Source organism: Rhea pennata, chromosome 7 (genome assembly GCF_028389875.1).
Source record: "Rhea pennata isolate bPtePen1 chromosome 7, bPtePen1.pri, whole genome shotgun sequence".
In the NCBI taxonomy this organism is placed as follows: Eukaryota; Metazoa; Chordata; class Aves; order Rheiformes; family Rheidae; genus Rhea; species Rhea pennata.
The window spans coordinates 9221781-9235031 of NC_084669.1; the positions used below are offsets into that span (position 1 = coordinate 9221781).

At 37.1% G+C, this 13251-nt stretch overlaps 1 protein-coding gene across 12 annotated transcripts in view; it reads left to right on the forward strand.

Moving 5' to 3' along the window:
• ABLIM1 (actin binding LIM protein 1) overlaps positions 1-13251 on the forward strand; it is a 216306-nt gene that overhangs the window by 85476 nt on the left and 117579 nt on the right. For all 12 annotated transcript variants that reach the window (XM_062580665.1, XM_062580670.1, XM_062580669.1 and 9 more), the window contains one exon: positions 10779-10913. In XM_062580665.1, coding sequence (XP_062436649.1) covers positions 10779-10913 — 135 coding nt within the window. Of the gene's footprint in view, positions 1-10778; positions 10914-13251 lie in introns of those variants that run through there.

Genomic DNA, 13251 nt, shown 5'->3' on the forward strand with positions numbered 1-13251 from the left:
TTATGTATTAGTTTAGGGTCTGGTACAGAAGCAGGATTTTAAAGTGATGCCACATTAAAGAAGTGATCCAAATACAAAGAAAACTTTACAGAACAGTGAGAACTATATTCTTTTTACTATAGTGTTGAACAAGAATTGATATAAGTTGCTTGTTTATTCAAACAAAAAAAGCAATTACATTTGTATTTTTTCTTTCTCCAAGGACATCTCAAAGTGACATTGATGTATTTGAGATAGTCTGCTTGCTATCCACTACCTGAAGTGCTGACTAGGAGAACAGACTATATTCAGGACTAATGTATTGGTCATCAATATTTTCTCTATAGTAATCTGTTTACATTATAGCATTAAAAGTTGATAGGCTTTCAGAGCTCACCATTATTCATTGTGGAAATAATATATGTTAAGGGATTGAGTTTTCTGCTGCAAGTATTCATAAGATCTGGGTGTCAAGAAGGGCAATTAATCACAGGTCAGGACCTGTGAAATGTGTGTTTTATCAGCTCTGTGCATAGAAGGCCATCCAGGGAGTCAGAAACAACTTGGAGAGTTGCGTTGCTCAGAGTGTGCTTCTCTTCAGTTTTAGTTTAGTTTGACTCCGTGGAGTTAAATCGTTGGCAATGCATGAGGTAGGGGAAGTGCAGAATGATGGACATAGAGTATCCTTAGTTGAAGAAGAAGTTCTAAGTATGATGAAGATGATTAAAAAAAAAAAAAAATCTATGGCTGCAGACCGTTGGTTTGGTTGCTGGATGTAACTGAGGAAGATTATACTACATATTTTGTTTCAGTGGACCTTCTTTATGTCCTTCATATTTCCATGAAGGCTTTCACCTATTTTTGATGCACACACCAAACTACAGCAATGACATGTCACTGCAAAGATACCAAAGTTATTTGAGAGACCAGTGTATTAAAGGAAGTCAGTGATGTTCATTGTTCATTTCATAACCATTTTTTAAAATCAGCATACTTAAGTTGTGTTCTGAGGTAGGTCAAAGTATTTCCTTTCACACTATAAATTCCTTTGGCAGCTTAAAAAAAGAAAGTATAGAGGAACTTGGATATAAGTTTATTGCTGTTGAGGGCTAAAATCCATAGGTGGATAAAATTGCTGTTAAGGTAACTGTAAGCCTGGTTGATGTTTTAGTCCTCTAATGGTTAAACACTGCTCATCAAAAACAGATTTTTCATTCTCTGTGGAAAAAGCAATTGTGTTTTCAGCTAACTTCAGCAACTTACTTTTATGCAGCTACCTTGAGAATCTGGAGCGAATAATCTGACGCTTCTTTTTATTCTATGTCCATACTTAAATCTTCCTCAAAACAGTAAGTGATGTGTCTGAGATGGTTGCTCAGAGTGCTAATAAAGGCTCTTGAATTTCTAATTATCCTTGTCCTGTGTTAGGTGAAAGGGACTTTTTTGAGATAATGAGTAGGTTTTTTGTGTGCATAATATATTGATGGAGTATATTGAACAAAATGATTTTACCACTTACAAGGCTGGTATGATTGGTGTGTGCTACAGATGTGCGGATTTTAGGTGTGAGAAACACACACTTGCTGTGATTCTCCAAACCTCCAGTCAGGAGTTTTGAAGAGTGAATTATCTTGAAATACTGTCTTTTTAGTAAATCAGTTGTGTAAGTAAATGCAGAGAACTCCTTCCTGATGTGGTGAAGATAAATAAGGGTGCTCTCACTGTATTACATTAGACAGCCTGAGTTCACTGCCTTTTATCACTCAATTTGTATCATGATCTGTTTCATGAAAAATTACACTGTACTACTGTAGAAATATGGCAGACTAAATTCACTTTGTTTGCCCTCTGGTTTACTAAGTACTTACCAAGTAACCGGTCAGTTAACAATCACATTGAGTAATGAATGTAGTTTTTAATTCACGGACTATCTTTGCTTAGCCAACGTCTGTTCCAATGTAGTCTGCTTCACAGCAGGTCTTGCTTGCTGCTTGCTTCGTTGCAAGATCAGTGCCTTTCTGTTACTGAAAATGGTTTACAAATGGCCTATTGCTTTTCCTGTTCCTGCTTCAAGCAACACCTAATCATACTTAGTTAACAAGTTGTTCATTAACTCTTCTTTGAAAGAATAGTAATTTTTTTATATCCTATCTGGCAATCAATGTTTATCATGTAACAAATAGAAATAATCAGAGTAATTTTGTCGGGGCTTTTTGTTTCTATAATGTAGGCCATGTTATGGAATGCACTTTTGGTTCACTGGCTGTGAACTCATAGCAGGTGGCCAAAGGCAAATGCGTAAGGCCCCTGTCTTTTAGCCTACAATGAGTGAAGGGGTATGGTGAAATTTGTTGTTGCTCAGAAAATGAAGGACAGTACTACTGCAACTTTAGAGAACATTAAATTCTTTTAATGTTGCCTCTATGCTTTTGTATTGGGAACAGCATAATGTAGCTGTTCCACTTGTGTGTAGAATAGCCAAGGATTTGGCCCATGGGCTGGATAATACTTCTGCAGTTTAAATGTACTGTAGTGCTGAGTTAGCAAAAGCATGTGCTTAAGCTCAAAACATGTGGTGTGATTGTTAATGAGTCCAGATGAGATTGTAACTCTTAAGTAAATGTAACCAAATTTTCTTAATCTCTCATCATTATAAAAAATACTGTTAACCAGGATCCACAAGCATGTTTATTCCAATCACAGCTAGCACACAGCATTTTGTATATAGTGTAGAAGATAATCAGGTTTCAGATAGGATCAAGCAGGTGCTAGTATTGACTATTTCTGTTAATATTGAACTGTTCATGTGCAAGACCTAAGGTCCAGCTCTTGCAGGCTGTTCTATTTGGAATTGATTGCAGTATCAAAGCTTTAGATAACAGAAGAGACACGAGGCGAGGATAGGAAACAGCATGCAAAATACAGAGAAAATGAGCTTTTTTTTTCCCCAGAGTTTTAGAATGCATCTGAAATGTGATTTTTTTTTCCCCCTGTTATGTTTGAAAGCTCATTATTCTCTCTAGCCATTTTACTTCCATGTAAGTATTTGAAATAAACCTTTTTGGTTTTGTTTGTAAATAACATTGGATTCTTCTCAGTTTATTATTTCAAGTTATAATTGTTAATTACCTAACACTTGTCTCTTTCTTTTATTTCGTCCTGCTGCTTGTACCTGCTCTATCCATGTGTACGGACATTTACAAATATTTAAGAAAATATTTCAATTATGCCTTTTTTATTTAAAAATAATACACACGCTCACACACCGAGCAAACTCATGTAGTCAGCCTTCTTTCTTGGACTCTCCTGCTTGCTAAGCTCTAAGCGTCACCCTACATAAGACCTGCAGAAACGAGGGAAGATTAACAAGGTGCAGAGAAGTGAGTACCTTGCCCTGTCAGTAGGAATGCATTGGCCAGGAAGTATGCTGGTACATATGTGCACATGTATCACCATGATTAGGACACTGCTTTTTACTGCAGCAAAACGTACTGTCCTACTGTCATCTGGTTGTTACTGCTGTCCTGCCTCTCAGTGTCCACTGTTTCCAGCAGTTTGCTAACTGTAATGGGAGACAAACCATTTTGTGGAAAACATCAGGAAGTAAAAACATACGTTTTAAAATCATGACAAATAGAAATAAGTTTCAGGGTTTCCCCTCCAACACATGCTTTTTAAAGACAGCTACTATAGTTATATGTAAAGTCTCTTATATTAGTTTTAAGCCGAATTGGCAGTCTGTAGAAGTAATATAGATAATTTATTTACAGTGAGGGAACATCTTAAAATGTGACTCTTCAGATATGAGTTGAATGGCAATAGCATGAGTAAGCTACTGTCTAGGATTTTGCCTTCAGGTTTTCATACAGCTGTAGGCATGAAGCTTGCTGGTGTCTCTTTGTGGGAGTGTCTCCTCCCAGGGTGTCCTGGGATTCCTGAGGGTCCCTGTCTGATACCTTTGGCTAGTGCCTTCAGTAACTTCTCCATCTGTTTCTGATAGGGGAAAGGGTTGATTTTACTCTCCATCAATATTTGGACACCTTAGCCATAGGATTCTCACAGGATTAAGATTCTAGAACTGAATCGGCAGATAAGCAGAATGACACTATATTTTCACCCATTCTTTTTAATAGATATTTCAGTAATACCTCAAGACTCCAGTATACTTATAAATGAGATATTCCCAAAGAGTTTACAGGCTATAGCCAGCCAGGCTTTACAAACCAGAGTTTACAGACACTCACCTCTGTGAGAAACACGAAGGACGGAAGATGGTTACTCTTTCTCTTCCCTTTATAAGGAGGACGTAGAGATTAAGCAGTACTCCAGACCTGGTTGTTGAACCTCAGTCTCTGGAGTCTCTCTAGTGCGTTTCATCCCAGAACAGTTTTTCACCGCTTGTTGTCATGTGCATACTGCTTACCTGCCTACTTCTGTCTTGTCCTAAGCAGCCAGCTGCCCAGCTGGAGTTTTAGGACAGCTGCTTGACAACATCAGAGACTCGAGGAATTTTGTTTTTAAAAATTTAAAGTTTTCAAAGCCTGTAAATTAATTTTAAACAGACTGTTCCCTCTTCTCACCTGCTGTTTCCCTAAAGAGGCCTGAACGGAAGACAGTAACTAGGTGCCACTCCACTAACTGTCCATAATACCTTCTTTTCACTATCAGATACCGATAAATAGCTGTTTTTGTGGACTGACGACTAGTGAGTCCTGCAGTGCTCAGAGAGACTGAATTGAAACAGTATTCAGTAACGGTTTACTCTTGAATAATAACAACTATAGTCAATATTTTCCTGAAGGACCTGTGTTTCAGCTTTAAGATAGAGATTAACACTAAGGTTAGTGTTAAGTACAACACAACGGAGTGTTGTTGTAGCACAAGAGTAGCTAGGTTTCTGTTTTGAGACTTGTTACAATTGTGATTCTGTCAAATCCATTGTAAAGGAATATTCATTTCCTTTATATGTGTAAATATCTGAGAAAATGATGGTCTACAAAGCCATTTCAGATGTTATGGAGAGAGGGCAGAGCGCACTGCTGGCTAAAGGAGAATTCGGTTGCATTAAGTGCTTTGGCAATGCCTACCACTGTCCTCTTCCCTTAATTCCAGGAAGTCAGAAGGAATGAGGGTGGGAAAGCATAATGTAGCAAAAAACTCACACAACAGTTGCACACTTAAATCTTTGCTTTATTTTTCCTTCCTAATAGTGCAATTTTCAGCTGAAAGTGATTATTTTTTACACAGCAGCCATTTGAAGAAGAGTGCTCAGAAGAGCTGAGTGCTTTCAGAGTGCCCTCTGCCCTCTTAAGATACAAATGTGTATCTGTGAAGTTCTATGCAAAAAAGCCCAGAAGTTGTGGAGGTAGCAGTCATAAAAATTGTAAATCTTAGCATGCGATTAAAAATTATGTTTGCTACTATATGGTTAGAGTTAGCTGAGCATAGCTCTAATTTTATTTGTGAGGCTGAGCATGCAAATATGAAAACTACAAAATTCACCTTTTAAAGAACAGTAGCCCATATCCTTCTCCTGTTTAAATTTAGAGGAAGCTGCTTTTTCCATCAGTTGGGAGAAGCACAACATATTTTGCTATGACCCCACCTAGCAAGGCGTTTCCCAGAAGCTTCTTTCTGGCTTGCAGTAAGAGGCAAAGTATCTTGTGGCTTGCAGCAAAGACATGGAGCCTTGCCAGAGACACTGCAGTGTGCTCAGCATTCCCTTAGCTTGGGTCTTTGGCTTCCCACCAGATCTGCATTCAGGTCAGGTTCAGACAGAAAATAATCAATAAGGGAGGCCGCAGTTTTTATTTTATTTCATTTCTTCTATTCAAGAGCTGGTACTCCTGAGGTAACAGCTGTAATTTCCATTTCAGAAAGATTTGATGTGAGTGCTGAGGTCCTTCTTTCGACTGAGACAACAAGGCATGTAATTACTGTAAAAGCTTTGTATGATGATCTGCTCTTCAGAATGCAGCACTGACATTACAGATTTAAACTTTGCATGGCAAATGAATTCTTTAGTTTTACTTTAGATTCGTCATGTGAATATGAACTTCTGTGTCTTTTTTTTTTTTTTTTAAAGCTTTCTTTTCTCTCTGCAGATCTGGGACCATTTTGACATGTTTCAATAAAATGCAGTAATGAGTCCTCTCAAGTCCCTGCAGCAGCTTTGAATTTACATCAGTGTAGTAGAGATTCAGAATGTAATGAAATCAGTATTGCATGATTCACAATGAAATGCAAAGAGTGCTGTGAATCATGATGATATACCTGTGCAGTGAGGTTAGTACAAAACAAGACTCCAGTGACAAGGACTTTTGTCTTCCTTTTAGAAAAGCACTATTGATTTTCAGAATGAAGCAATGCAATCCAGGCTTCTTAGTTGTCCCAGTGACTGTCCATTCTATTTTGGGTAAATGAGATATTTAATGGGCCGTGTATTTGTCTTATTAGAAACTCAAATGAATTGAAGGAAGTGTTGATTATTCAGTTAACCTGGTCTTGTAAGCAAGAGTGGAAGTTTTAACTTAGCCTTTCTTGAAAAGTTGTTCTTCGTTTATCTATGACTACAGATTTTATTCTTCATTTAAACAACCAAAAAAAGTCCTTGGGTAAGTCTCAGCAATATTGCAAGTTAAAACTGTTAGAAAGCAACTTGAAACTATGAAAATGTTTTATTGGTGATCTCTTGTAGTTAGTCTCTGCAAAATTGTAAAGACTGTAACAACTTAGACTTCTCTAAGTACCATTGTTGTGATAGTTAATCTTGAAAAATGCTGGAGGAATAAACATGAAAAATTCAAAGAAATTGTCATATCTTTCTTTGTTCTGTATACCTGCTTCCAGCATCCCTTGAGGTTTGTTTAAACATAGACATTGCACTAATTTAACTAGAGCTAGATTAAAAAACAGTTCAGTAGGAGTGGCCTGGATGCTTTTGAGGAAATGATATTTATTTAAAGCTAGTTATATTATGTTAGTGAGTATCTGTACTGATGTGCTGATGTGAGCTAGACAGATGCATTGTGTTTAATTTTTACGAAAGAATCCATGTGACTTGTTATAGTGATTGGACTAAAGTGATACAAAATCACATCTCTAATTACTCTGGCATGATTTGTATGTAGACAAGTCTCAGTAGGTATCAGTATGCTGGAATTGGTAAATACTTCCAATTGTGTTTATATTACACTACCTGGGCAGTAAGTATGCACTTTACGATAAGAAGGCAATTGTGAGCCCCAGCACTGAACCAAGGGTGCATTGCTCTCGTGGCATCTTTGCCTCCAAAAGTAGTTATTTTATGTTCTTTTAATTTGGAGGGGAAAAGAAATAGTTTGAGAAATCTAATACTGTGTTGTATCCTAAAGACTAATCATATGGGTTTGCTTCTAGCTAGTGTAGATGGAAAGGAAATGTTTTTTTCCTTCTAGATAAAATTATTTTCATCAATTTCTACATAGATATTCACTAAAGTAGATTAACACTTCTGAACAGCAGACTATAACCTGATTCAGATTTTGATAATCTGGGTCTATCACCATAACACAAGGCTGAGGAAGCTTGAACTGGCCGGCACCACTCTTAGAGCTATAGCTCACTTGAGAATAGATTATCATTAAGACGTAGCTTTTCTCAGTCATTTTAATATGCACATTGGTAGTCATGATTCGTTAATATATTTGGGTTTGAGACTTCATGAAAGCTGACACAACTCTTCAAGTGTTCTACCATTCACTCACATTCCAATAAATTTCCTTCCAGAAATGTGGAGGACACAGTATACATAAACATCATGACTAGCTTACTGTCTAAGGTGCTTACGTGAGTCCTTTCCCCCTAGTGCATGGGAACTTTGTAATCTGTATTTATTCTCACAATAAGGTGCTGTTATACCTGTTTTACAGCCAGGGACACTTAAGACAGAGAAACTGAAGACATTTTCAGATAACCTAATTTTAAGCATATAGGATACAGACTGAGGGACTCAGTTGAACTTTACTGTTTGACTTTAGTCCTTTAGAGGTAAGAGTTTGCCATCCAAAGAGCCAGGATTTCTGTTGTGGAGCAGGGATTGGAACCTAGGTTATTCAGATCCTAAACTGATGTCATGTCTGTGGTCTCTAATTACACTGGCTGGATCGAATGTTGCGTCAGTCCTGATTTGGAGTTGCACCATTCCTGCTAGTGGGTGATGCCTGAGAATAAACGCTCCAGCATGCAATTGATGTAGGTAGGGTTGGTGCAGGCAGAGCCTGAAATACACGGCCTGGGTCCAGAGCCTGAAATACACAGCCTGGGTCCAGATGTGAATAGCCCGTAAGGAGACAAGCCTAGATTGTAGCTGAAATCCTTGCTCAGAGTTTTTAGACTGAAAGCAGCCCACAATTTACACGTCCAGTAAACTGACTAGACTTCAGTCAGAAACTTTTAAGAAGAGTTGCTTGTAAGGGTATTTCTCTTCCTATTTAATTCCCTGTTCTGTCTTCACTGCTGGCTATAAAGAGTCACCTCTGTCACTGAAGAGCCTTACTGTGTAACGCATATATCCAAAGGCTTATAAGTAACTGCAGAAGAACAAAAGTTGATTACTAAGCTTTGACCTACAATGCCAAATTGATGCCAGTAAGTCAAGGACCGTAATTAGCTTCACTAGAGAGATCAGTCTGGAAATAACAGCAGACAGTATTTATAGTCATTTAAATGGCTGTAAAGGCAGAACTTGAAAGAACTAGCATCATTGGACCATCTTGAAACCATTTATTTACTTCCAGTAAAGAGCAAAAACTTGTCTTTTTCAAAATCTAAATGCTGACATGCAGAGTATCTCAGGACATCCTTTATAGGTGAGCTTGAGAAAGCAGACTGTCGCAGGGTACATATTTCGCTCTGTGCCATCTAAGTTCTAGGGAGCATTTGTCCAAACCCTCTGTCCAATTCCGCATATGAGCAATTTTAACTATTCGGTTACCTTATGTTTGTTCAGTGGCCTTGGGATCAGGCTGGTTTCAGGCTGTCTGGGTCTAGGAGGAAATTTTCCTCATAATAATTTAACTTATCAGCAGTTGCTTGTATGTTTGTACCTTTTTTTTTTTCTTGCTACATAAATAGTGTGTTTCCTTGGTTACAAATTAATAGTTACTGGTCTTGCTTGAATGATCAATACCCTGCTCTTTCACTCCAGAAATAGTATTACATTGCAGATTAGATGAGGTTCACTCAAGGCAATGCATTTCTAGGGACCGTATTTAGAAAGAACTGCTAATTAAAATATTAGTTGGCATTACCAGCTGCTTTCTGCTTACTCATATGGACTGAATTACTGCTCAAGGGAAATAGCTGAATTGAGATACTGGAGGAGGAGCTCTACAAAACTTCATATTTGAGTAGATAAATACAGGAATTTTTTCTGAAGATCTTGAGGAGGGAGAGGGAGTGAAAAAAACAGCAGCTGCCACATTAGTTTGGCTGATTTAACAGCAGAAATTACTGACTGGCATACTCACTGTACACTGTGTTTGGTGCATTTATTCCCCTTAACTCATATTAGTTTTTTATTATTATTCTTGTATTTAATGTATATAATGCAGAATGATTGCAACATTTCTTCATTAAGGCATATGTAGAGGATTGTAAGATAGAAGAACTTCATGGAATTATGTGTTTTTTTCCTAGAAATTTATTGAGGGAAGGGAAGAAACTGATGCAGCAAATATGAGTGAGGTATCTGTTCTGTTGCTACATAAGCAGTAACCTGAAAGACAGCATAATTCTCTTCGGGGCAGTGCCAGAAATCAGGAAAGGGCACTAGAAAAGGTAGGAAAAACAGAGCTCCAGGCAAAGCTGAGATATGAAAATGGAGATGATTCCTAGTGATAGTGAGAATGGGGTAGGTGTATCAGCAGTCAGTCTTTCACAGGCCAGGAGCAAGCAGCAAGGTATGTTACCATGTTCTGATGAGTATCTCTAGTTTGCAAGAAGTACAACAAGGAGGACAGCTTGTTCAGTGCTTCTTTCCAGAAGTCGTGTGGAGCCATAAAGCTTTTATTACCACAATAAAATATACAGTAAAACTGAGACATCTTTCCTGTTCCTACCCAAGGTCTATGCAGGCCTATGGGATAGCTGATTGTTTACTAGTACCTGAATCCTGTCTCCCTGGTTACTCTGCGGATGCTTTGGTCATTTCTGTCTGTTCATAAAATCTCTAATTTACTTTTAGAAAGTTGTTTCTGTTGAAGTTTATTGGTATAGAAAAAATAAATTGGTTTTATTTTCTTTTCAGGCATGCTTTTCCTGTGCTAAGCATGCTGTAATAGAGAGGAGATGGTTGTAGTTTTGGTATTGTCATTTGCATGTAAATTTAGGCTGCTTGGTTAGTCTGGTTTCCCAAATCACGATTTGGAATTACTTTATTCTTTTTGCTTGGGTTGTATTTGTTCTTGGGTTAAAATAATTCAGTTCTTTCTGCCTTTTGTGCTTATTGAATGGTTTACACACAGTCATATTGTTTGAAAGAAATGTGTACAGTCTATAACAGTTCATGGCACTGAAACTTTGGAGGGAATTTTTCCTTTTCTTTCCTGTGCATGATAGCCTCAATGGAAAGAGACAGTAGTTGATGTGCATGGCTTAAACTATCGCTTTACTGAAAGACTGTATTTAAAAAAAGTTTGTGACTTGTTAGATGAGCCTAAAGCCTAAATAATGTGTATTGTAACTAAAAATGACTGTGAATAGATTTATGCATAGGAGAAGATCCTCTTTTTGTTTAAGTCATATTTTTTGTTTTGCAGTGGCTCATCCTCAGGAGCCTCACCACCCCTCTGAAAAGCCAGTCATCCACTGCCATAAATGTGGGGAGCCATGTAAAGGTGAAGTACTCCGTGTTCAGGCCAGACATTTTCACATCAAATGCTTCACCTGCAAAGGTAACACCTTGACGTTCATCTGTTGTGAGTCAATTTGTGTGAATAAACCAGTGAGTCACTTATGAGAGGTCAAGCTTCCTGTAATCTGCCAATTAGAAGATATTCTCATTGTTCAATATATTTTGGTTTTGTGGGTGGGGAAGGTACAGATTATACGCTGTTCAATGCCATGCAGAACAAACTCTGTATAAACGTCTATATTTTAATATTGAAAAGAAAAACTATGTGAAACATTTGATTCTTGTTGTTTGATATAAATTGGCCACTACAGAAAGACTCAAAATAGCACATTCTACTTTGAATGCTTACATATGTATTCTTTATTCGACCATTCACTGGGTGCAGGCTAACAATAGATAATTATACCTCAAAGACATGAGAGGAAGAAATCTTGCCTCTTTCAATGTTTTTATTTTTATTCCTTTTAATTTTAATTTTTGTTTTTGCTTCATACAGTTCTATGTAAAAAGTTTCACATTTCTGCTGAGTGGTCAGTTATGCCATATTTAGGATGTGACTGCTTCTACGATTTAGTCTGTTTATTGGGGAAGCAATGGAACAGCACTGAACACCCAAAATGAATTGCTTTATATAGAGTTACAGAAGGTAGGAAGAGCAAGTATAGCCCTAGTATTCACCCAGAAATCCTGTGTAGGTAATGTACTTGGGCTTCAAATTAATTGTGTTGTTTATATTTTCTATTATTTTCATGTATGTGAATAAGATATCTTCAGATTGTATTGTGTGATATAGTAGAAAAGAATATGGCATAAGAATTTGTAAGAAAATTCTGTCTTTTCATTGTTTTTGTTCTAAGTACTTTTTATGGATTTGTATAAATGTTTTTGAAATTGGTAAGTGCAACCATTACACTTCAGTAGGGATAGCTATGAAAATTAAGCTCCTTTTAACTGAATTAGTGACTGAATAGTAAGCGTCTGTATTCAAAAGCTGTTGGATACTGACATCTAAGAAAAATGTGCTAGCGTGCTAGCTGAGGAATTTGAGCTGAGGGGGGAGGCTGAAGACCTAGCCATACGTGTTCGGAGAGACACATTCTCTGAGAGAGAAGGTCAGTTAATCATTACAAAAGGAGAAGAAGCAGGTGACAAGGGACATCTGTACCAGCTACACTGACACTGTGACTCTGAGAAAAAGCTGAGCGGGAGCTTTTAAGCTGAGTGGTAGAAAAAAATTTCTTTTCTTGTTCCAGTAGTCCGATTCTGCCCAAGTTCAAGAAACAGCGATGTTTCTTGTATATGTATTATATATATGATATATATATTACATATACACATACATGTGTGTGCATATATATATATATATATATATATATATAAAATAAATATATATAACTCCTAAATAAATTTTATGGTGCAGAAGATTACTGCCAGAGCTTTGCTCTTGTTGTGTTAAAAAAAAAAAAAAAAAAAAAAAAAAAGCCTTGCAGGACCCTAGATTTTCCCTGTTTAGGTTAAAAGAGGTGTCATAGTATAGTGAGTTGAGAAATGTTGTCTTCAGTGGGTATCTAGATCTGCTATAATTAGATATTACAACTGATTCAGATCTGCTGGTGTCACATATGTAATTCTGGCATTTTGCTGCCTCACACTTACATGCAGAGTGTGTACAAAAGACTTCATGCATTCCTTTACTTGAAAAATGTAAATCATGTTTTCTGGAAATCTGAATCTATCCAGTACGTTGCAGATCCAGACTTTGAAAAGTGCCTCAAATGAAATCTCTGTTTTTTTCAGTTTTCTTTTTCATGGTCCAGATGCATGTGGGACCAGTAAAATTAGTGTATATTATAACAATGCATTGCAAGAGTAACATACCCTGGAAATATCTACTACTTTACTGTTGTTTCTGGCCATTTGTAGTTCGTACTCTGTTCCATGCTGCTGCTTCCTAAACAATTAAGACATAGCAGAAATTAGAAATACCTATTTTTCTGTGCTACCAAAAAAAAATCTTTCAAGACTTATTCGCATTATATGCATGTCAAAAAATGAATGGCTAGAATCTGACAAAAGTTGTACCAATCAAGTCCCCGATGATATGTCTCATAAAAACTCATGAGCTTGCGCATGGATGTTTGGACGTTTACGTATCTATATAAATAATACTCTTTTTCACCGTGGAATAAAGTTGTTCCTCTGAGACTTACTTGGAAATGTCCACAGGTGAACACATTTCTTATTCGATAGTAATCTTTTATTTTGTGGCAATTCAAAAGGAGTGTGGAGAAAAGAGTATTTAATAATTATTCTCAGTCCCTACCATAAATTATAAGATGAAAGTTGACATTTCAGTGCTTCCATATCTGTCTTCCGTA